The 23,083-nt window shown below is 32.7% G+C and overlaps 1 protein-coding gene and 1 non-coding gene across 2 annotated transcripts in view; one reads left to right on the forward strand and one right to left on the reverse strand.

The window, feature by feature from the left end:
- Smp_157500 (calpain (C02 family)) overlaps positions 1 to 23,083 on the forward strand; it is a 102,596-nt gene that overhangs the window by 46,827 nt on the left and 32,686 nt on the right. The window contains exons 19-23 of the mRNA XM_018794975.1: positions 1,539 to 1,717; positions 14,776 to 14,890; positions 18,851 to 18,939; positions 20,330 to 20,491; positions 22,591 to 22,660. Coding sequence (XP_018649334.1) covers positions 1,539 to 1,717; positions 14,776 to 14,890; positions 18,851 to 18,939; positions 20,330 to 20,491; positions 22,591 to 22,660 — 615 coding nt within the window. The remainder of the gene's footprint in view (positions 1 to 1,538; positions 1,718 to 14,775; positions 14,891 to 18,850; positions 18,940 to 20,329; positions 20,492 to 22,590; positions 22,661 to 23,083) is intronic.
- Smp_tRNA_00098_Pseudo_TTG.1.1 lies at positions 12,667 to 12,735 on the reverse strand. Its single transcript has one exon. It is a non-coding gene (tRNA).

Genomic DNA, 23,083 nt, shown 5'->3' on the forward strand with positions numbered 1-23,083 from the left:
TTCAGCTGACGAGTTCCAAATAAGACGAAACGCTCGTCAAAAATGGATTCCACTGCTAGCCACTATCCATCTTTGCTAATAGTTACAGTTTTTGGTTGTATATAGGATACTTATGCACAAAACTGCTATAGTTTTAATTTCTAAACAGACAATTTTTATGTATTACGATGAATTCTTTCAAACCTACATTTTGCAAACAAAAGTAACCAGAAATATATCGAAAGATAATTTCTGACTTTCATAACATTCATTATTATATAATTTGAAGCCTAGAAATAATGAGAATTTGTTTCCGGCCTTATGTACTTAAAACTTGATTTATTTGAACTTTGTTCTGTTTCGAAATAGACTCAGTGAAAAATATACCAAGCAGTAGAATGTCTAGAATTGAGTTTTGTTATATAGCCTAGCTATAGATCGTAAAATGCTTGTGAAATATGGATCTGTGAATGATGTGGTTAATCGATATTACTAATTGGAATACTTAGGATGATATTATAAATCAATATAATAAAAGTCGAGGAATTTCTTTGAAAGCAAGATACGTATGAGTTAGATTCACGTGATTCTGATTACAATTAATGAAAGAAACAAACTGAATTAAAATGCTTAGTTCAGTATGTTATCAAACCTGTTGAAGGTTAATCACCAGCTGTTTTTTGAATGCAAAGTTCAGGTCATGGCTGTCTGAATGATATGGTTCTCGCAAACTTTAATAAAGTATATTTGGATTGTTTGTTGATCACTTCGAAGACACTCATTTCATTTTCGCTAAGACTATTATTTATCAGATGATGTGATATCAAACTACGAAAGTTCTTTTGTACATTCTGGTGTATATTCAAGGTAATATACCGAGTGAAACGATTAGAAGCCTGTCTTTATAGTCATGATTTTGAAATGGAAGGGTGGTGTAGCGTAAAACTAGTTAACAATATCAACCAGCCAACTGTTTATCTTTACTTAATAGCATCAAATCAGATACTTAGTTGGGAAATTAATAACTTGAAAATCCAGACAGACCGTCATTGATTAAAACGAACGTCAACTTAAAAATTAACGGCGTTGTAATTTGTGAAGTACACTAGATTGTATGTGGTAGCCGATATACATAAATTACATTGAATTCCAGTCATTATGTCTAGAATGATAGATGGAAGACTTACTACTCCAAATGGACAGTCAAAAACTCAACTATACAATCGATGATTTTAACTGTAGATAAACTACTACCTAATATCCGATAAGTTAGAAACCAGAGGCAGTAATCTATAGATTGAGCTTGCAAAACCATTATTATCTAAATAATGATTAGATATTCTATCCATTTAGGTGCGTGGTCATCATTTCCAAAAATTTAGTTACTTATGTCATAAATCTAGCCAGGAATTCTTCGAATGAATTAGACCTACTTCATATCATTTCCAAATTATTTTCTAAAATATTTTTCCAGCACTGATACTTCTTATAAACTGCTGATGTCGAAAAAAATGATAACTAATTATGATACCTCATCTATTTTGCAATTTCTCAAATAGGTTACAAAGTCAGTAATCGAGTTTTCAGTGTTTTGGCACATCGACATATAGATCACAAACGAGGTCATATTAGCTTGGAAAGCTATCTGCATTGTATGGCAAACCTTAAATTTGCCTTTGATGTCACCTCGTACCATCCGAAAAGCGATAAGGGTATTCTAATGTTTAATAAAGAAGATGTAAGTTTTTTTACATCGAAATTTCATCATTTTAAGATTAAATTGTTCCTTATTGATAGAGATTCCAATTTTCTGACTTACTGTTGTTAATCTGACTTTTTTCAGTTAGTGATTTCTATCGTTATTATATGTTTATAATGAGAAAATTTTTGATTGTGTCATATCTATCATTGGTATAATGTTGAATCATCATAGTGGCATATCATGCATGTTTAATGAACAGATTCTAGATTATTATTTGAGTAACTATTATGTGTAATGCAGTCACGTTTTCTAAATTTCAGTCTATCCTTGTCAGCATTTATTCGCATACCATCTTGGTAATAACTTCCTACTCATATATTTTAATCTTAAATAATGTCACTACACCCAAATATGAGAGCATGGAGAAGAAAATAATGATTTACCATGGATTCTTTATAATATTTTACAAGTAGTAACTGGTCATAAACTTTTAATTGACTAGAAAAGAACATAACGAATGTAGTGTAATGTGGTCGACTTATATCCATATAAGTAGTATATGGTGATGGTCAGACATAGAATGTATTTTGGCAGAAGATCGATAAGGAACGAACAGGAATGAAGCGCAATCGGTAGGAAAATGCATGAACAATGAAATCAGAGAAGACGGATCGATATTTGCAGAAAGAACAGTTAAGATTGAGACAATTGATTGTTATTTTGCAAATTAACTGTTCTTTGTATGGTTATCAAAATTTAGTGAGATAGTCTGTGATTTTTGCTCAAAGACGTTTGATTGTCCCCACTCATGCTCTGTTCACTACAGTAGGTTCAGGGGGTGTAGTAACTTTTTTCTACGTTTATAAACAAATGAGTATATTCGCATTATTATTATTATGCAGTGCACTTAGATAGTTCTTCACCGAATTGTTACCAGTCTGTTCAGTACAGAATGGCTGTAGGTCACAGTAATCTTATCCACTCTATTCAATTAGAGTATTACAAGTGGATTTTGATCGAGTCAATCAAACAGTATCATGCTAAGAAACTTTCATCCCCTGAAGTCAGTTTAAATAGTAGACAAGAATGTTCTCTTCCGAATATCATGAGATATCAACATTGCCAAGTCCCTTCTCAAATCCAGTAGCCCTTCAGTTAACCTTTGTTCAACATATTTCACACTTCAGTTATACTATTCTAAGCTCAAAGAATCAAATAATGGTAAACAAAAAAAACATTTTCATAGTTGAAATCATGAGTTAATTGAAGCTAGACCACCATGGACAACCCGGAAGCACTGGATTGCCGTTTCGTCCTACTATGGGACTCCTCAGAAGTCCGAATCGACGATCCCGCCTCATGATATTCGAACCCAGGACCTATTAGTCTCGTGCCAGAGCACTTAACCTCTAGAACAATGAGCCGGCATCCAACGGTGTTAATGTCTAACTTCAACCAATCCACGAAGTTTGAGCAACCGTTCACTAATTGTCTTCAGTGAGTTGATATCTCAACAACCACAAAAAAATGACAACATTTTCCAAAACCTCCTATTTCATTTTAGAGTGATTTTAATTTTTAGATATTCGTGTATCATATTTTTATAAAATGATGCTTTATGAATAATAAATGTTTTTCTCTTTTTTTATTATTTATTTGAAACCATAGTACCTACGTCTATCTCTTTCTACATAAACTATGATATACTACTGGGAATTCGTAATAACTGGGACATAAATATTAATCCGATTAACTAAATAATTTAATCACTATGTAAATCAACTATGTTGATTCGTTTCACTAGTGTTTTTTTGGAGGGGGCGATTTCGTGTAATAGTTGATAAAATGTTTGTTTGTTTTTTTATTCACCATTTTAAAGTGACTGTTAACTCTGTTACATAAATAAAAATGAATGAAATTATACAAGTATGTATATCATTTTTCATTATGTATTAAATTTGATATTAGCTATGGTATTTATACAATAAGGATTTGCACTAAGTCATATCCAATTGTTCGTCTATATCATAAACAATACAGTAATCTTCTAGAATATCAGCTCGATGAATGGATCATATAAATCTAGTTCTTATCAGTATTTTTTCTAAAACTGAAATAAATTTGGGAGGAAAAGGGATTAGTGAATAGATTTAAACTGTCAGCTTCTAAATCATCAAGAAAAAATTCTATGGTCTGAACAAAGAATAATAATTGTCGAATAGATTTTAGACTTACATCAACGAATATTGTATCTGACTATTGTTAAAGATTAGGTTGGAGATGGAACTCAAAACAACTGTCAACTAATTTCAATGTGAGAATCTTCAATACGAATATCAAGACAGTCCTACTGTACAAAGCTGAAACGTGGAGAACTACTACATCCATTGTCAAGAAGGTACAAGTATTTATAAACAGTTGTCTGCGCAAAATACTCAACATTCACTGGCCGGATACTATCAGCAACAGCCTTCTGTGGGACAGGACAAACCAGCTTCCATCTGAAGAGGAAATTAGGAAAAGAAATTAGAAGTGGACAGGACATACTTTTAGGAAATCACCAAACTACATCACGAAGCAATGCCTAAATTGGAATCCGGAGTGGAAGCGGAAGAGAGGAAGGCCAAAGAGCACATTACGCCGGGAGATGGAAGCAGATATGAAAAGAATGAATGTTAACTGGAAATAACTGTATAGGATTGCCCAGGACAGTTTTCAATGAAGAATACTAGTGTGCGGCCTATGTTCCTCCACGAGGGGTAACAGTCGTAAGTAAGTAAGTAAGATGAGATGTTTATACATAATACTAATTGGTTTGCTGTATTTTTATGTCAAAATCTAAAGATAGATAGAACGGTTAAGTGATTAGTGACTGGGTTACTAAAATGACATATAACAAAATATTCAACATGGTTTGACTTGACAAACGAATCAGTAACTTGAAATTGAAATAGTTAAACCCTATAGTCCTAACTTAAACACACGTAAAAATTCATATTCAATTCCTTTTCAGTTTAAAATATACAAACAACCTACTTTTCATGAATGAATTATAAATAATCGAGTAATTATTAAATTAGAATAACACTTATAAGAGAGTAAAATATGAAAGTTATCAACACAATTAAAACAGTTCACTAATTATTAATGGCAATTAAACGGATTACTTAATTAATTGTAATAAGTAGAGAGTACAAATTGATAGGTGACAAGTTTAGTACTAATTCCAAGTATAATTACGAGCATTACAAAATGAACATATACTTTGATACAATGATTGACCCAAAACATCGGGAAATAAACTTACCAAGAATATTTTATAACAATTCAAACTAACAATCTATGATTTACGCATACATTTAAATAGGAATTTTTTATTGCATTGTTATAGTCATCATATTTCTTATTTTTAGGATTTGAACTACTTATGAGTAAACTAGTATTCAAACTTCAATTTTCATAAACTGGATAAATTTTCTGTGTTTAATTAAAGCAGATTATTTCTGTCCATAAGCACAGATGGATAGTGGCTAGCAGTGGAATCCAGGACGCAATAGCTAAGTGGATAACTTGATGGCATTTGGAGCGAAAGGTACTGGATTCGAGTCCCAGAGTGAACATCAACTCCGAGATGCAGGTACATCCACCTGACGAGTCCCAGATAGGACGAGACGCGCGTCAAACTGGATTCCACTGCCTGCCACTATCCATGTTTGCTTATAATGCTTGTGGATTAAGGCGATATCGAGGCAATGCGCACAGTATGCACATATGCCTAATAAGAGACTGACCAGTTGCAGTCCTAAACATCAATGGGAAGATTCAAACAAACAAGACTAAGTGAACTTATTTCTGTCTATGTTATATGAATTCTAGTGAACGTAGTTACGCAAAGTTATTTGACCACTGTTAGTCCAATTTGTTTTACCTACAGCAAGATAACCAAACACAATCTGAATTTTCTGTCAAATTTTTTAGGGACCTATATAAAATGAGTGCAATTTTGTTCGAATGACTCCGATTGGACAAAATTGTATCCGCCCACAATAATCGTTGGGATGGTAATTCTTACTGAGTTGTAGTGTTTTTCTGCAAAATTAAAAATTGTGTCGGACACACATTTAAAAACATGGAAATATGAAATAAATTTCCATCACAGTACGAAGTCAATAAAATGATCACTTTGAATTTTTAGCGGTATAGTGAACCTAATTTATGACGACCAGCCTTTAAACCAAAGAAAATAATAAGTCATATCCGAACAAAATAATGATTCACAACTGAACCTCTAGGTAAAATATTCGACTGAAGAGAGAGAAACAATTTTTCTAACCTAAATGGTAATTATTTCGTTTTCACAGTTTGAATCACTAACGGACCTTAGCTAGACCTGAAAGCATAGAACGTTCACTTTGTTCTAGTATAGGTCTGCCTAACATCAGTTTGTAATTCACACTGTGATAGTACTATAATCTCCAAAGATAGTCCATAATAATTTTTTTTATTACTCATTTATGTAAATAATCCAATAGTAATCGTTAAAATGCTTGCAATTGTATGGGGTTCCAATGAAACAGTTAGTATCCGATCTTAAACAGGTGTCCCCTGAAATACAATTAGATAAATTAGGTTAAAAACAAATGTGCAATGAATGCCGAGTAAACTGTTCACTTATACAGGAAATAAAATAAATCAAACGAAACTAGATTGCTATAATTTTAAGATCAGAAAATATCTACAATTTATAATCAAACAACTATATGACTGTTAAATTATCCAAGGTAAGGTAAAATAGTGGATCTCTTTCTTTTAATACCACACTCAGATAATTTAAGTCGTAACGGAATCGCTTCTGATGTTTAAAGGATTTGTGACCTAACTGCTTTGGTCAAGTTATTCTTAACATAATACACTCTTTATTGTTTGTCTGAACCAGCTTGGGTAAAATAGAACAGTCCCAAAATGCATTAAATTTAATATGATATCGTAGTTACTTGAAACCTTATGGGGATGAAATATTATGCTTATGATAATAAATAATATATTTTCGAATTACAACATGTATACCAATTTACAGGCATGATCAGGTTGATACATGAACCAATGTTACGTATAGAAGAAAAGACGTATGATTTGAAATTGTTTGAAATGATGAAATTTAGAAACTGTTTTGGGAGCAAATTAATTACATGGGTTACAATAATGTGATACATCAGTTGAGAACCATTAATTCTTGCACAAAAAATATAGTCAGTCAATCGCAACTTAGAAGGTGTACGTATATAAATCAGTCCAAGTTTCCATACTCCATTAACACTGGTAAATGAAATTGTCAAGCCAAATTCCAGAATAATAGATATAATAAAGGTATGAGTAGTGATAGAAAAGATTAGGCATCAAAGATACGATTCAAGAAAACACAAGCTGGAGAAATTAAAACACAAAAATATTATGAAGAATTTAAAATCTCAGAATCTAAAAGAAGGTGAAGAACGAGAGCATTTGCACCATTCTAAACGATTTTGAGTCATATCATTCAAAGTCATTCATGCAGCCCCCAACCTGGCAGTCTGTATTTATTAACATGGCTGAGTCCAATTATAAGTGACTTCATGGACTGATGTCATGTTTTAGTTTGGCTACTTCTAGATGTTTTTTAGCCTGCTCCTGCATTAGGAAACATTGCCTGTCGAGATAGGAAGTGGTTGAGTATACTTAAAACATGTTCCAACATCCTCAGTTGATGAAGATTCACTACCTCATCAACTAATATGCTGTCTCTCCCTAGTAATTTAATCCTAACCCCGGGATCGCCTACTTTGTGGTCCCGAAATACACGAGCAGTATGTAGCAGACACCTCTGATTGAGCACCAATAAACTGAGAATATCCCCTACTCTTAAGAACCATGTTTCACATCCTATAAAGTAGAACAGATCGAAGTGCTGCATAGTAGTCTCACCCTTTGGTTAGATAACGGATATCTTACCTAAGCTATAAGTGACAAGAGTTGGCAAAAGGCAATAGAACCTTATGAATCTGCGCCAAAATTTCGTCAGATACCAGATCACCAGTACCGATGAAACTCCCAAGACAAGTGAAGCAGTCGGTGTGTTTAACTACTTTACTACCATCACAAATCCAAGTGGTGGCACAAGCCGATCCTTAGGTTACATTTTACATTTGCAGGTTGAGAGCCTCATCCCAAATATGTCTATGTTGTTTCTTAAAGTGGTCAAAAACTGCTTTCTTTTAGGCTTTTTCAACAAACAACTAAATCATCTCCGTATTCTAAGTCAACAAGTGAATCTCCTGGTTGATCAACTCCTGAAAAGTCAGAAGATGAAAGTGTTATCTCTAAGTGCATGTCTATGATAAAGTTAAATAAAAAATAGCGAAAGCGGAAGATCTTGACTAACACCACTTGTATCGACCGATTACTATGATAATTAACCATACGATTTGACTCAACCAACAGTGTTCGAGGAGAGAGCCTACACTAGGTTAACGTACTTCTTTGGTACACCCTTCAATGGCAGTCACCGCCATGGAACCCCACAACCAATAGAGTTGATTGTTGTCTTAAGGTCAAGGAACACAGATATAGTCGGACTTCGAAGAGCATGTCCGTGTCCCAGGATCTGCCTAAGGGTGAATGTTCGGTAGATACATCCATATCCAGGTCTGAAACCAGCCTAGTTTTCTCGGGTTTGCTTTTCACGAGCTCTAGTTAAATATCAAAGTATTATTGAAGCTAATATTTTAAGTATTATATTATTTCAGCTATTTCATCTGGGATTGCCACAGGAAAATTTTTGTCCTTTCACAGAGACTGTGGCGATCGGCGGTCGAGACCAGTCAGATGTGATCACGTTTAGATACTGAATTTTAGCTAAGATCTCAGTTAATCAAACTGATAAAACTGAACCACAATCCTTAAACATAATACCAGCCCCTACACATTCTTCAAAACAAGGAAGGAGGGAACGACAATGAATTTTATCCAATGTTATACATCCACTAATTATAGAAACGACGACGATGAAGATCAGTTTAATGGGCGGCTACAATTTGCCATAGCGAAATGCTCAGGAAACGTTCTGACCATCCTCATGGCAGAAGTAAACACCAATGTCGAAATGGACAACAAAGGGGAAAAAATATCATGGGATGACATGGACTGACTGAGACAAAGGGACGAGTATGGTTAGAGATTTGCAGATTTATGCGCCTCCAACAAAATTGTTATAGACATAAAATTTTCCCACACAAACTCATACCCAAAGCTACATTGATCTCATCGAATCACACTACACAGAACCAAATCGATCATATTTGTTCCACTAAAATATTCGGAAGGTCAATGTAAGACGTGAGAACATGGAGAGAAGCTGACATAGCTTCAAATCACTACCTGGTAGTTGCCAAAATGAAACTGAAGCTAAAGAAGCCCTGGACAACTGGAGAAACAACATTGCAAAGCTTCAATACAGCATTTCTTCCAAATACTCACAAACTCAGCAAATCCAAGTTAACTCTCAACAACAGCTTCCAAACCTTACAAGATCTACCGAAAGAAGAAACTACAATGGAGGACAACTGAAAAGGGATCAAAGAAGCACTAACTACAACATGTTAGTAGTTGCTAGGCTGCAAGTAGAATCATCATGAGGAATGGATCACTACTGAAACCCAGGACTGGATTCAAGAAAGAAAGAACAATTATTAACAACTGTTGAAGAAGGACAGAGAAAGTGAATGCACAAGCTGAATACACTGGAGCAAACAAGCAAGTGAAAAAGAGAAGTAGGAAGGCAGACAGAAATATGTAGAAGATCCAGCAGTGATAGCGCAAAAGACTACAAGGGAAGGAAACATGAGACAAATAAATGATCCTATACTAGGAATAACATGCGCACGTAAGTATGATACAACGAAGAAATTAGCAGGGAAATCTAGTAAACCGGAAGGGCTGGTCAAGGACAAACATGGCAAGCCAGTCACTGAGAATCAAAATCTAGGCAACAGATGGATAGAGCACTTCGAATAACTCCTGAATAGGACAGCCCCATTGAACCCAAGGGACATCGAAGCAGCACACACAGATCTTCCAGTTGTTGTCACTCCAGCAACGGTCGAAGAAATCAGGTTGGCCATCAGACAAATCAAGAGTGGGAAACCAGCGAGACATGACAATATACCAATCAAACAACCGGAAGCAAACATAAAGGTAATTTCAAACATGCTCCACGTTTTATTCAGGAAGGTTTGGTAGGACCAACAAGTGCCGATAGACTGGAAAGAACAAAAACTCATCAAGACAACTAAGAAAGGTAATTTGAGAAAGTGTGAGAACTATGCAGTCATTACACTACTATCGGTACCAGGAAGAGTTTTTAACAGTGTTGGTGAGCCGAATGAATGATGTAGTAGGTACCCAAGTTCGATTCTGTAAGGATCGGTCACACTTAGACCGAATCGCCGCACTACAGAACGTCGTTCAGCAATCAATTCAATGAAACACGTCACTGTACATCAACTTCCTTGATCATGAGGAAGAGTTTAACAGTATGAATAGGAGAACCTTATGGAAACTTCTTCAACACTATGGAGTGAGTGATTGAGATCATCAAGATCATCCAAAATTCATTCGACAGACTACAGTGCAAAGTGGTACATGGAGGACAGCTGACAGATGCATTCCTGATGAGGACCGGTGTCAGACAAGGCTGCTTACTCTCCTCCTTTCTCTTTCTTCCGGTGGTTGTCTGGAGGATTCTAAAAACCTTGACATCTGAGGAGAAGCACGAAATACAGTGAACAGCTTGAATGAGACTAGGTGATGACCTGGCCCTTCTATCTCATACACACGAACAACTGCAAATGAAGAAAACTATTGTGGCAGCAGCCTCTGCATCGGTAGGCCTCAACATACACAAGGGAAGAAGCAAGATCGTCAAATAAAACACAGAGAACGTTAACTCAATTACACTTGATGGAGAAGCTTTGGAAAACGTGTAAACGTTCTCGTACCTGGGTAGCATCATCGATGAACGAAGAAGATCTGATGCAGATGTGGAAGTAAGGATCGGAAAAGTAAGGGCAGCATTTCTACAATTGAAGAACACGTGGAACTAAAAACAACTATCTGAAAGCCAACATCAAAGTCAGAATCTTGAATACCAACGTCATGACATTTAGTTCTACTGTGTGGAGCTGAGACTTCGAGATCTACTACAACCCTTTGCAAAAATATACATGTATTTATAAACAATTTTCTATGCAAGTTACTGAATATCCGTTGATCGGATACCATCAGCAACAACCTACTGTGGAAGAGAATAAACAAACATCAAACTGAAGTGGAAATTAAAAAAAGACTCTGAAGGTGGATAGGACGAACAATGAAGAAATCGCCAAACTGCATCACGAGGTAAGCACTAACGTGGAATCCTGAAGCGAAAAGTAAAAGAGGAAGATCAAGGAACATACTGTCATAGGAATTGGAAGCAGATATGAAAAGAATAAACAAGAACTGGAAAGAATTGATCAGGACAAAGTTGGATAGAGAAAGCTGGTGGGCGGCCTTACTCCTCCACGAGGAGTAACAGGTATAATTGAGTAAGTAATCCAATCTTTAATAGTTAACTAAATAATTAAAATCTAGTCAATGTTAGCTAATAATAAATAACTTGTAATAAAAATAGATGTGCAAACTGCCATACAATTTGACTAAATTATACCGCTGAATATTCACTTACACAACGGGGTGATATATATATATATATAACATATTTTGTAATGACAACTTTATATTACTACAGTCTTAAAAGTCTACAATTATTTTAGATATAAAAGAATTTTAATCAATAAACTAAAGTACAAACTGAATCATTTTTATTAAAATGATGGAATGTATTAGTCGATCAAAAAATTTGTGCCGACTTTCATAATAATAATCATTAGATGATGAGTAAGGTATTTTTGTGGATTATGAATCGCATATTTCTTTATGTAATTACACCAGGTCAAGTTACAGTTTTTTTTGTTACGTATCAGCAATAATGTTGTATCGAATAAAACTGATAGAAATAAGCAAAAGGAAAAACTCTTCAATGTTTACTATATATATATATGGAATTATCAATGTAGAATTTCGTTGTGATTATAGAATTTTCAAAGTTTTTAAATTATGAACTGATCTTAGCTAGACCTCGTTTGAAAACCCGAATGCATTGAACAGTTCAGTGTTTAAGAGTTTGGACTTTCGTGTGCAAAACTGAAGGTTTCCGGTTCAATTCCCTGTGACGGATTGTGGATGTGAACCGCTAAGGTATCACATTCTAGGACGAAACGGCAGTTCAATACCTCCTGCTTTTCAGAATCTGAAGTTATTCCAAAGTCCCCTTCACATAAAAATATCGATATGTGAAAAAAGAACAATCTTATTGATAAATTCTTTTCAAGTTCAACAGTTATATATGTAAATTATTAATCTAAAAAATGGCCAATTAAAAGGCTAGAACATGATCTAAACTTATATCATGGAAAATTAGGATTGTTTTTAATATAAAATAAAATTGTTAGTGTTGAGATGTAGGTTATTTCAAAAAGTGAAAACTTTAAGAGAAATAATGAATGAACCATTTAAACAGAGACTGACTTCAGCAAATGGTTAAATTAATTTAGCAGCTGATTATCGAATTACATATAAAATCATTCTATTTAATTTACAGTATTCATCTGTGACTTCAGATACAATAAAGTAAGTAATCTTTAGAATTCAGTCACATATAACTTAGAATCGACTACATTTAACTATCTGATCGACATCAGAAATCACGATAATGAAAACATAATTTGCAACTATAATCAGTTATTGTAAGCAAAGATGGATAGTGGTTAGCAGTGGAATCCAGTTTGACGCACGTTTCGTCCTATTTGGGACTCATCAGCTGGATTAACCTGTATCTCAGAGTTGATGTTCACTCCGGGACTCGAACCCAATACCTTTCGCTTCAAACGCCATCGCGTTATCCACTCAGCTACTGAGTCCTGATAGACACTTGCTTGTGCAATAGGGTGAAGTTTAAATTCACTTATTATTACTTGTTTGAATCTTCCCATTGATGTGCATGTGAAATAAGGCTATATCGAGACAATGCGCACAGTATGCACATATGCCAATAAGAGACTGACCAGTTGCAGTTCTAAACATCAATGGGAAGATTCAAGCAAGTAATACTAAGTGAATATAATCAGTTAGTTCTGAATATAGCTAAGAGAATCATATGAATAATTACATTTAAACAATGTACTATTCCCTACTATCAATTATTTATCGACTATCAGTTTATGTTTCAAAAACACGTTCAATATATATCTTTATTATTATCATCAATAATGAATTTCATGGCAACGCCATAGTAACTAGGATACCTAAAAAAACATTTTTTTTGTTTAAACTCGAAATGAATAATAAATCATTAGAACATTTTACATATCTTAAAGATTTAATCAATGATTGTAGAATACATACAAGTAAATAACAGTAAAATATCTACTCTTTGTAATGAATTATTCATTTACTCACAGCATATTTGCACATACTTTATAAACTATTATTAAGAGATCAGAATAGATGTTTATTCCAAATATACCTGTCTATATAACCATCTAAATGATTTCACCAAAGTGCTAGTTTGTTTTTCAGTTTTTTCTTTTTTTTTTTCTTTTCATTTATTGTATATATGTGCTCAAAGAACAATTGAACCAATCTATATTTATTTATTACTTTACACACACAAACATTCATTTACAAATTGTACTTATGCACATCAATCGATAAAAAGTAGATTTTTCATTATTTTGATAAAAGTCGTATTGAAAAATTCTATGAAAAATTCTATTATAGATACATATTTATTAGTAGTATATAAATATGAGTGCATAGATACACATATATATGAGTGTATTTGACAGAGAGAGAGAAAGTGTATGTCCGTATTAGATTAATATAACTTCAAATATATTACTTAGTCTCTTATTATCATTCCAATCAGTTTTAGTGAACGATTGAAGTTGGTGTAGAAAACTTGAAAAAACCCTAATTCATTCATTATAATTTCTAAGAATAATAATGGGACGAATACAAATTGTAAGAGATGATACTTTATTTCTCTTTTTATTGATATGTATTTTCATGTTTAAATTGATATATATATAATACACAGTTGAAACCATGAGCCAATTGAAGCAAGACAACCATGGAAAACCTGGAAGCACTGAACGGTCGTTTCGTCCTATCGTGGGAATGAATCCTCAGCAGTGCGTATCCACGATCTTGCCTCACGAGATTCGAACCAAGGACTTATCAGTCTAGCTTCAATTGACTCATGATTTCAAATATATAAAATTACTAATATCTCCACAAAAGTCCCTTCTGATAGTAATCACTCATTTTTATTTTCATATCATTAGATATTCATGCTCTGATTCATAAGACTACCCCGTGTAAACTATACTTTGTTAATGTATATATAGATAAATATGTAAATATTGCTGCCTAATTTTACATTTTTTAGAAGAATTTTAGAGATAAAAAATAACCTTTTTTAAAATGAGATACTATAATCAGTATTATTCCTCTACATCGTCATCATCATCCTCATCATCCATGTCTTCTGATATTGATCAATACAGTGAAAATGTTCGTTATCCCTGTTATTGTGTTATTTGTTATGTATGAACAAAGAATGTTCTTTCCAATCAATTCCCTTTATGTTCTACAATTATATATCGAAATTAGTAATCCGATAAAGTAACTAGGTTTAGGGCAAAGTGCATTGTTTAAAGTTATAGCATGTGAAGTGAAGATTGTTAAACACAATAAACGTGTTATATTGAGATGAGTCAAATACAAAGTTAACTTGAATCAGCTTACATCAATTGAAATTTTAAGATTCATGAAGAGAATAAATACAGGCTAGAGTGGGTGAGAGAAATAATGATACAGTTACAAATCCTCATAGTTATTACTCCTTTTTTATGGCTACTATTGATTTCACTCTCATCTATTTGTATATTAAATGATAGGTTTATTCTCCTGATGAAAATGTATCTGGACGAACTAACCGTCCTGGTAAAGAGGTAGTGGATCCACGTACTGGTAGAATAATCAAAGTGAAACGAGAAACTCCAGATGATTACTGTAAGTATTATCAAAATTAATTTCATATTATAATTTAATATTGTTTATTATTAAACTAGAGACATCAACGAACAAATATTTTATCTATAATGTTCTCATAGTTTTTGAATGTTTATTTACTTTTACTAACCTCAGGTGATTAGACTAAATGCACAAGACTTTTTACCTTAGTCTATGAATCAGATTTCGTGAAGATGTTCAGGAATATAAAGGTCAATTAACCAAAAGAAATGAATAAAGTAGATGCATCCACAATATAATCTAGAATTCATTCTTAGGTATATTTTAGTCAATTGACTTGAAGAATCTCATAATTCTCATGGTATTATTGGTGGTACAAGTAAAATTTACAATTTTGTACTAGTGGCTTAAAAGATTACTGTATTCTTACTTTAATATACTGAATTATGAATATTCATACATAGTATACCTTAAATTATTTTAAATATTTTTATCATAATGATAAAAGAAATGTACCACCATTCTATAATGGCATGATTTGGAAAATCAATAATATTCTAGAACGTTGTGCACACACCCCTTTGCAAAAGAACTGTAATCCATATCTATAAAATGTCATCATAAGAACTATGTAACTGAATCACTAGGTTAAAATATTTTCATTTCATTTTCATCTTCGTCTCTACTCAACTGTTCATGAGTATTTATTGTTAAGAAAGCAGTTATCTAGATGTAGTAAACTTCAAATCGTTCCCTATGTGATATCAGTAGTTGGTTAACATAACCTACAAAAACTGTATACACTTTCCAAACCGATTTCCTTTTTTTAATGATAACCTCTTCATTGAACTAAATGATTATAAAGACAAATATTGAAAACCTCTGCACTAAAATATGCAATAAATCTACTGAGTTTCAAAATATCATAAGTAGTATCTCAAGTTTACTGAAACTTAAAATGGTAAATAAAAATGGTTTTTTCATATATTCATCTTAACTTATTGCTTTGCATTAACAAATAGAGTATCTAAAATGTCATACATAGTACACTAGTACACCATATAAAAAGAAAAAAACTAACGAGCCTCAGATTAGGTCATTTTGGCCAGGTCTATTTAGTTTTCCCTTATTTATAAATGTAATATTGGAAAGAATCTAAAGAGTTTTCCTTTCCTTTTTCTTCTTCCGCATATTTTCCACTTGAACAATTTGTTTAACAAAACAATTCTTTGATTAAATTTTATTAAATAAATAAATTTTGTTAGAATATTCATTGGTTGGTAAAAACTAATTAATGTCCAATCAGCTGGATATCGGTGTACAGTTATTATATGATTAGTTAATAACTAATTAAACATATGCTCACTAGTGACTGGCTCAGAGAGATATTTTTTTGGAGTTCTAGTGATAAGCAGTGACCAGTGAATTTCAACCAGGTCTCTTATGAGATAGTAACTCACTGAAGACAATGGTGGATGTGTCATTGAATTTGTGGATTTGTTGAAGTTAGACATTAATACCGTCGGATCTAGGGGTTAGGCGTTCGCGCGCGAAACCGATAGGTCCTGAGTTTGAATCTCACGAGGCGATATCTTGGATGAGCACTGCTGAGGAGTACCACAGTAGGACGTAACGGCCGTCCAGTGCTTCCAGGTTTTCCATGATGGTCTAGCTTCAATCGACCCATGATCCCAACTATTAAAATTAATTTACGCTTTGAAAAATTCACGAATATTATTACATAACATGTGAATAGTAAATTATGCGTAAAAATGATAGCTAAATGTTATATTAAAGAAATGTTACACTTTATCATTTTATTTACATTCATCAAATAAAAACTATTCTAAGACTTATTTTAATAACTACTCTTTGAAGATGACAAATTGACTACAAATCTATGCATATGCTTAACGTGTATGATTATGGCTATGAGTAGCTATTCCCTCCTAGTGTAAACCACTTCTGTAGTGTCTACCTATCAGTCGAAGTGAGATTATATCAAGGATTTTTAAGTTAGGACGAAATTATTTATTCACTAGGTCAGTATCCAATCGCCCACATTATTTAGTATCCCTCATATTGTTGCGGAATGGATGGTAGGCAACTACCTTACTTCAAACCCAGTCCGTCTGAGAGATTTTGACATTTTACTGAAAATTCAGAAAACCTAACTTAAAGTAAATTAGTAGTTATGAGAGAGAATGAGAATTCTTTTAAAATATTTTGCAATAAACAAAATCTGAGTACCCTAATTTTCACCCCACATTAAACCGTCACCAACTAATGAAAGGATCCAAGCTAAACCGAAATAATTATTTGGTTTTATTTGGCTATTGATTGTTCGTCATGATTACAATTAATTTAATGCTCTTCAATGTCTTCATCAAACCTAAAACAACTATCATGTTTTTTTTTAAAGTCCCTATCATGCATCGTGAAGCTACCAAGCCCTATGACTCATGATTGAAGTCTTAAAACGAGTCATTTGGCATGAATTCAATCATTTTTTTTTACTTTTAAGCGTTACACTGTATATATGGTTTGTTGGCTAACAGTTTTGGGGTTGTGAGGACTGTTAAAACAACCATCCAATAGTTTCTCCGTTTTCTGGTAAATTTTTGGCACAATTATTATGAATTATTTTTGAGTTAACCTATTAATAAAGTTCACTAAACGAATGATAAGGAAGACAATTATTTTAATATGATCAATTCCAGACTAACAAAAAGAGATTCAATGTTAAATGGTTAACTTTAAAGAAGAAAATATAGATAAAACTTAGCTACATTGGACAAATGAGTATAATTTGAATGCGTACAGTTTAGTAAATTCAGATAATGAATAGCATTGAAATCAAAGAAACGTTGTTCATATTATTTGAAATAATTTGGCTCAATGCATTTTAATCCCCATATTGATGTTCACACTGAACCACACCAGTGTTTAGAGCTCTAGGTTTAAGGTTCTGATCTTAGTGTGAAAATCAACACCATTACCCTGATACAGCCAACTGATGGGACCCAAATTGGACGAAGTACTAGTCCGGAATACCAGTATCAGACACCATTCAAGTACGCCATAATGTATAATAAACAATCTCTATTGACCCAAATTGTTTATGGTCTACACGTATCACTAAAGACTGTTCAAAATTCATTTCCGATCGTCAATAACAAGATGACACAAACCCTTACAAACGTCGGCACTTATTTACTTATATGTTTAATAAATGGACTAATATCGAAGGTAAAATCAATTCAAATACACGTTTTGTCTACTCAGATCAGTCTTTATGGATATGAATAGAGTTCCTATGATCACCTAAAAATCTAGCAGAGATCGTGAGTGCTAAAAATATCCAGACGATTGTGTAAAGTAAAATGATGTCAAATGATGATGACTGAATAAAATCGATCAGTTGATATATTAAGGACTACTAATTAAAATTCTATAGCTGCAAGTCCAGTTCACGAAATAGATTAATTCAATCCAACCATTACCCTCTTACAAATCAGTTATATCGACAGATATACATACTCATGGATCATCGATCAATTAAAGTTAGACATAAACACCGTTGAATGCCGATTCAGTGGTCTAGAGTTTAAGCATTCGCGCCCGAGGACAATGACCCTGGGTTCCAGTTCCACGCACGAGACTGGGGATGTGCATTGCTGAGTCCCATACTTGGACGAAACGACTTTCCAGTACTTCCAGGTTCTCAATGGCTATCTAACTTACATCGACTGATAAATTCAACTATTAAAGTGAATGGTTTTAAAATTATTCATCTTGAAAGGCTTAGAGAAATTTTTTTAAAGTTAAAAATTTGGCATGTACTTGATGTCTGAACGGTATCTGATGTTAAATCATTCATGTGTAGGCAGTCTCTAAACATTATTAAAGCAATTCTTATACATCATTTGTTTATTCATTTAAATATAAGCTAAATAGTGTTATTCAACAGACAAAACGTTTTTTTTGTTAATATTTTAGTGAATGTATTAAAACCCATCAAAGGTCCAAAGCGTATGGAATTTAATCCATATCTTCCTAAAACACTTACTCCAAAAGGATATGCTAAGGTATGTATTCTGGTACTGGTGTCAGCTATTTGACTTTTGTATGTAAAAATAACTTGAAACATATCTAAAGGTTCGTCTATACTATGCGTTGGCTAGGAAACACATTTTCTTTTTGAGTATTCCAATTGAGATTAGAATTACCTTAAGTATTTATGACAAATAGTACTGTGACTCTAAATCATTTGAAATGCCAACACTCTGATGTGTAAGTTGTTCCATCTAAGTAACATAAACTAAGAATAAATACGCATCTTTGCTTAATCACTACCCATTACAAAAGTAAAAACCAAGCTGTCAAACTTTATAGTAGAAAATAAATCACTTAGATTGAGACTAAATAACAAGAAACAGCTACTATAAATCACCAACTTAATTGATACTAGTAATTATTCGTAAAATTATTTTTCTGTGGACTGAGACAATGACCAAAAGTAAAATGAAAATTTAATCAACAAAGAACTGTCCTCAAGTATATAATTTAATTTGTAATTCACAACACTATTGAGTAAGTAATAACTCGAAGAATTCAATTGTTTGTAGCACGTGATATTGATAATGCGGTGGCATTTGAAGCGAAAGGTACTGGATTCGAGTCCCAAAGTGAACATCAACTCCGAGATGCAGGTACATCCATCTGACGAGTCCCAAATAGGACGAAACACGCGTTAAACTGGATTCCACTGCTAGCCACTATCCATCTCTGCTTACAATGTTTGTGAATTAGGGCTATATCGAGGCAATACGCACAGTATGCACATATGCCAACAAGAGACGGACCAGTTGCAGTCCTAAACATCAATAGGAAGATCCAAACAAACAATACTAACGTGATAGAGATAGATTAAAAATGGGTGACGAATATCCCCGAATTTGTTTAAAAGTCTCAAAATGTTCAGTGATCTCTGTTTCCCAGATATCCTTTAAATGAAATCAGTTCTTGGAGAAGCTATCTTGAAAGTATGTTAATGATACCAGAGTACCATGTACCAAGCCAAAAGTAAAAACAATTAGTCAAAAAACAACAAAGGTTATTATCAAGGATATATGAATTTGAAAAACGTTATCACAGTTATCGTTATTCATGATAACTATTATTTAATAACAAAATACTGAAGTAACTGAAGTCTCCTTGACATTATGATTACTATAACATATAATTATTCAGCAAAATACTCTGATCATTGTTTTTATGCAAAGTAGGATCAATTGCATTCCATGAACTAATATTAGAAAATCGTCTGATACCACCATGAGATCAAGGCGAAGATAAATATTGATGATAGAAAAGCAACTAACTTCATACTATTTGATCTACTTAAAAGACTTTAAAAGAATGCCTTTTCAAAAGAAAAATAACGCTTATACATGGTATTCATTATTTGAATTTTAGTTTAAACTAATGATGAATGTTGCAAGTAAACAATATGAAACGCTAGTTAAACGTTTAAAAACTGAACGAACACTCTGGGAAGATCCTGACTTTCCAGCTAATGATAAAGCAATTGGGAATCTGCCAGATTTCAGAGAGAGAATTGAATGGAAAAGACCACATGTAAGTATAATGTTTAGACAATTCACTGATCTTTAGTTCATTTTGTGATTATTACAATAACTTTGAAATCAAATCCCTATGAAATCCATTTTTGCTTGTATATTCACACAATAAATTTGGGGTAATATATTGTACCATAGAATGATTCATCACATTATTTCAGTGAAGAAATGATTGACGTAAAAATTTTAGCAGCCCTACTATCTACACCCATCACAGAAAAATTTATGGTTACTAAGTAAACAGTTAAAGATCAAAATCACTCCAGTTAGAAGAATATTTTCAAGAAAATGATTAGATCTTTTACCAAGAGTTCGTTAGTTTTCTTTGACATAAGTAGTCTCAACTAAAATTGATTGTTTTAAGTTTTAACATTTTCTATCAATCAATTTAATAGCTAAAAATTGTTTTCAGACGTTATATGTCTGATTTAGACTATTATCAATCTTAATTTCATTTATATACACTAATTTCTTTAGCGCACATTCCAAACTAATGTCCCTTTGATCAAGTATTTTTTTGAATATCAGCTGTCAAACAAATACTTTTATTAAAATTATCTGTCACCGTTTAGAATTATTTAAGTAGATATTTCATTATATTAAAACTATAACATAAATCGAAAGGTCATATTGTGGTGTGGTTTACTTATATCCACATAAGTAGTATATAATGATAGTCGGGCACTGAATGTAGTTCAGTAGAAGATCGATAACGAAAGAACGTGAATGAAACGCAATTGATATGAAAATGCATGAACAATAATAATCAATGACGATGGACTGGTATTCTCAGAAGGAACAGTCAAGATTGAGACAATCGATTGATAGTTTGCAAACTAACCATATACTATATGGTTCTCATACATTTGATTGTCCCCACTCGTGTTCTTGTTCACTACAATATTACTCTATTATTACTGAATAAATTATAGAAACCATTGGTTAGGGTTACGTTTGATAATGATCTTGAATCATGCACAATTTAACACATTTTACTTAACTAAGTGAAAAAAGATTAACATATACTACTTTCAAATAAAATAAGTAGATAAGGCAGATGATATTTAAAGTAGAAAACGAAAACTAACTTGAAGTCGAAGTGTTTTTCATCAAGAACTATTTATAGATAAAAATAAAATTGTCCGATCATATTTATACATTTCACTAAATGTAAATAAACATAAATTTTAAACATTCCACAGATATCATTGGAAAAGAGTCCTCGATAAATTTAATGTTTATTGAACTACCTAAAATATTCCACCAAAGAAGAATGCTCTTAGTTAGGATAATGTTTAGTCTGGTTATAACATTTCGGATAATGATATGGATCTAAAATCTCAGATATTCCTTAATATTGTATTCTGGTTATCATCAAAACTAAATTTAAAGTTTTTATTTGATTTCCTTCAAGCATTTAGCTTATTAATCTGCGAATTACATCGTTTAAGAGACATCATATTGAATCATAGCAAATTTTTACATATCTCGTGATACATTTTCTTAATATCACATATAAGTGAATAGATGTGATGTATTCGTTTGGAATTCGTAGGGGTAGGTGAACGCAAATGACATTTTTTAAACTTATCAGTGAAAGTAAGATAAGTAGCTTATAATAATTCTGCTAAATGAGACGATTTTCCTTGGTAAACTAAGAGTGGTTATTTCTGAGTGTCAGCGAATGTGATGTGAAATAGATTTCAAAAGCAATGACCGGAAAATAACTAGTTTCCTGTTAAAGATTTCAACACAAACAATTTACTGAATAATCTGCCCGTTTTTCTGAATAAAGCGGTGTACTGTCCTAAAGCATGTTCAAGTAAGGCGATTCTGGAATCTACTGTTAAGTATTTTGTATACACTTTAATAGGTTCATGTTTATATTTGGGACTATTCATTCTAATTAAGTTCTAATTAGAGGTTAAACTTTCCGACGGATCAGTTTGACATTTTATGTTATACCGATATAATATCTTCCCGTAAAATTATGAACTCAGGGCACTAAATTTTCTATTATATCTTTCTTAAATCATTACTATTTTGTGATACAATAGATTTTCGCTAAATGCCTTTCTGTTTTCACCTTTTTTAAAGGAAATTAATCCAAATGCTAAATTTTTCGCTGGTGGAGCAAGTCGTTTCGATATTGAACAAGGAGCACTTGGTAAGATAACCATCTTTTACAATTTGAGATTCGATAATAGTTACCTACAAAACATACAATTCATATGACTAGACATAGATATCTAGCATTCCGAATTAATGGTTGAATCGTAAAATTAATAGTAATAAATGTTTCTTTTCGAAATTATAGAAGGGTATTTTATTCTTAAACTATGATTATATTTACCAAATCATTAGTTATGATAGATATGTATTACAAATGCATGTAAAGCTATTGCCCATCATGGGTTGACATAATGTAGGGAACTGATAAAAACCACAAAGCACTAGATTACTGTTTCATCTTCATGTACAACTGATCATCAGTGAATACTGAAGACCTCTACCTTGATCAAGCCTAAAACGTTTGAGAATCGTCGTGACCGCAAAGCTGATACCTACTAATAATAATTTATTCGTTCTG

Source organism: Schistosoma mansoni, chromosome 1 (assembly GCF_000237925.1).
Source record: "Schistosoma mansoni strain Puerto Rico chromosome 1, complete genome".
Lineage (NCBI taxonomy): Eukaryota > Metazoa > Platyhelminthes > Trematoda > Strigeidida > Schistosomatidae > Schistosoma > Schistosoma mansoni.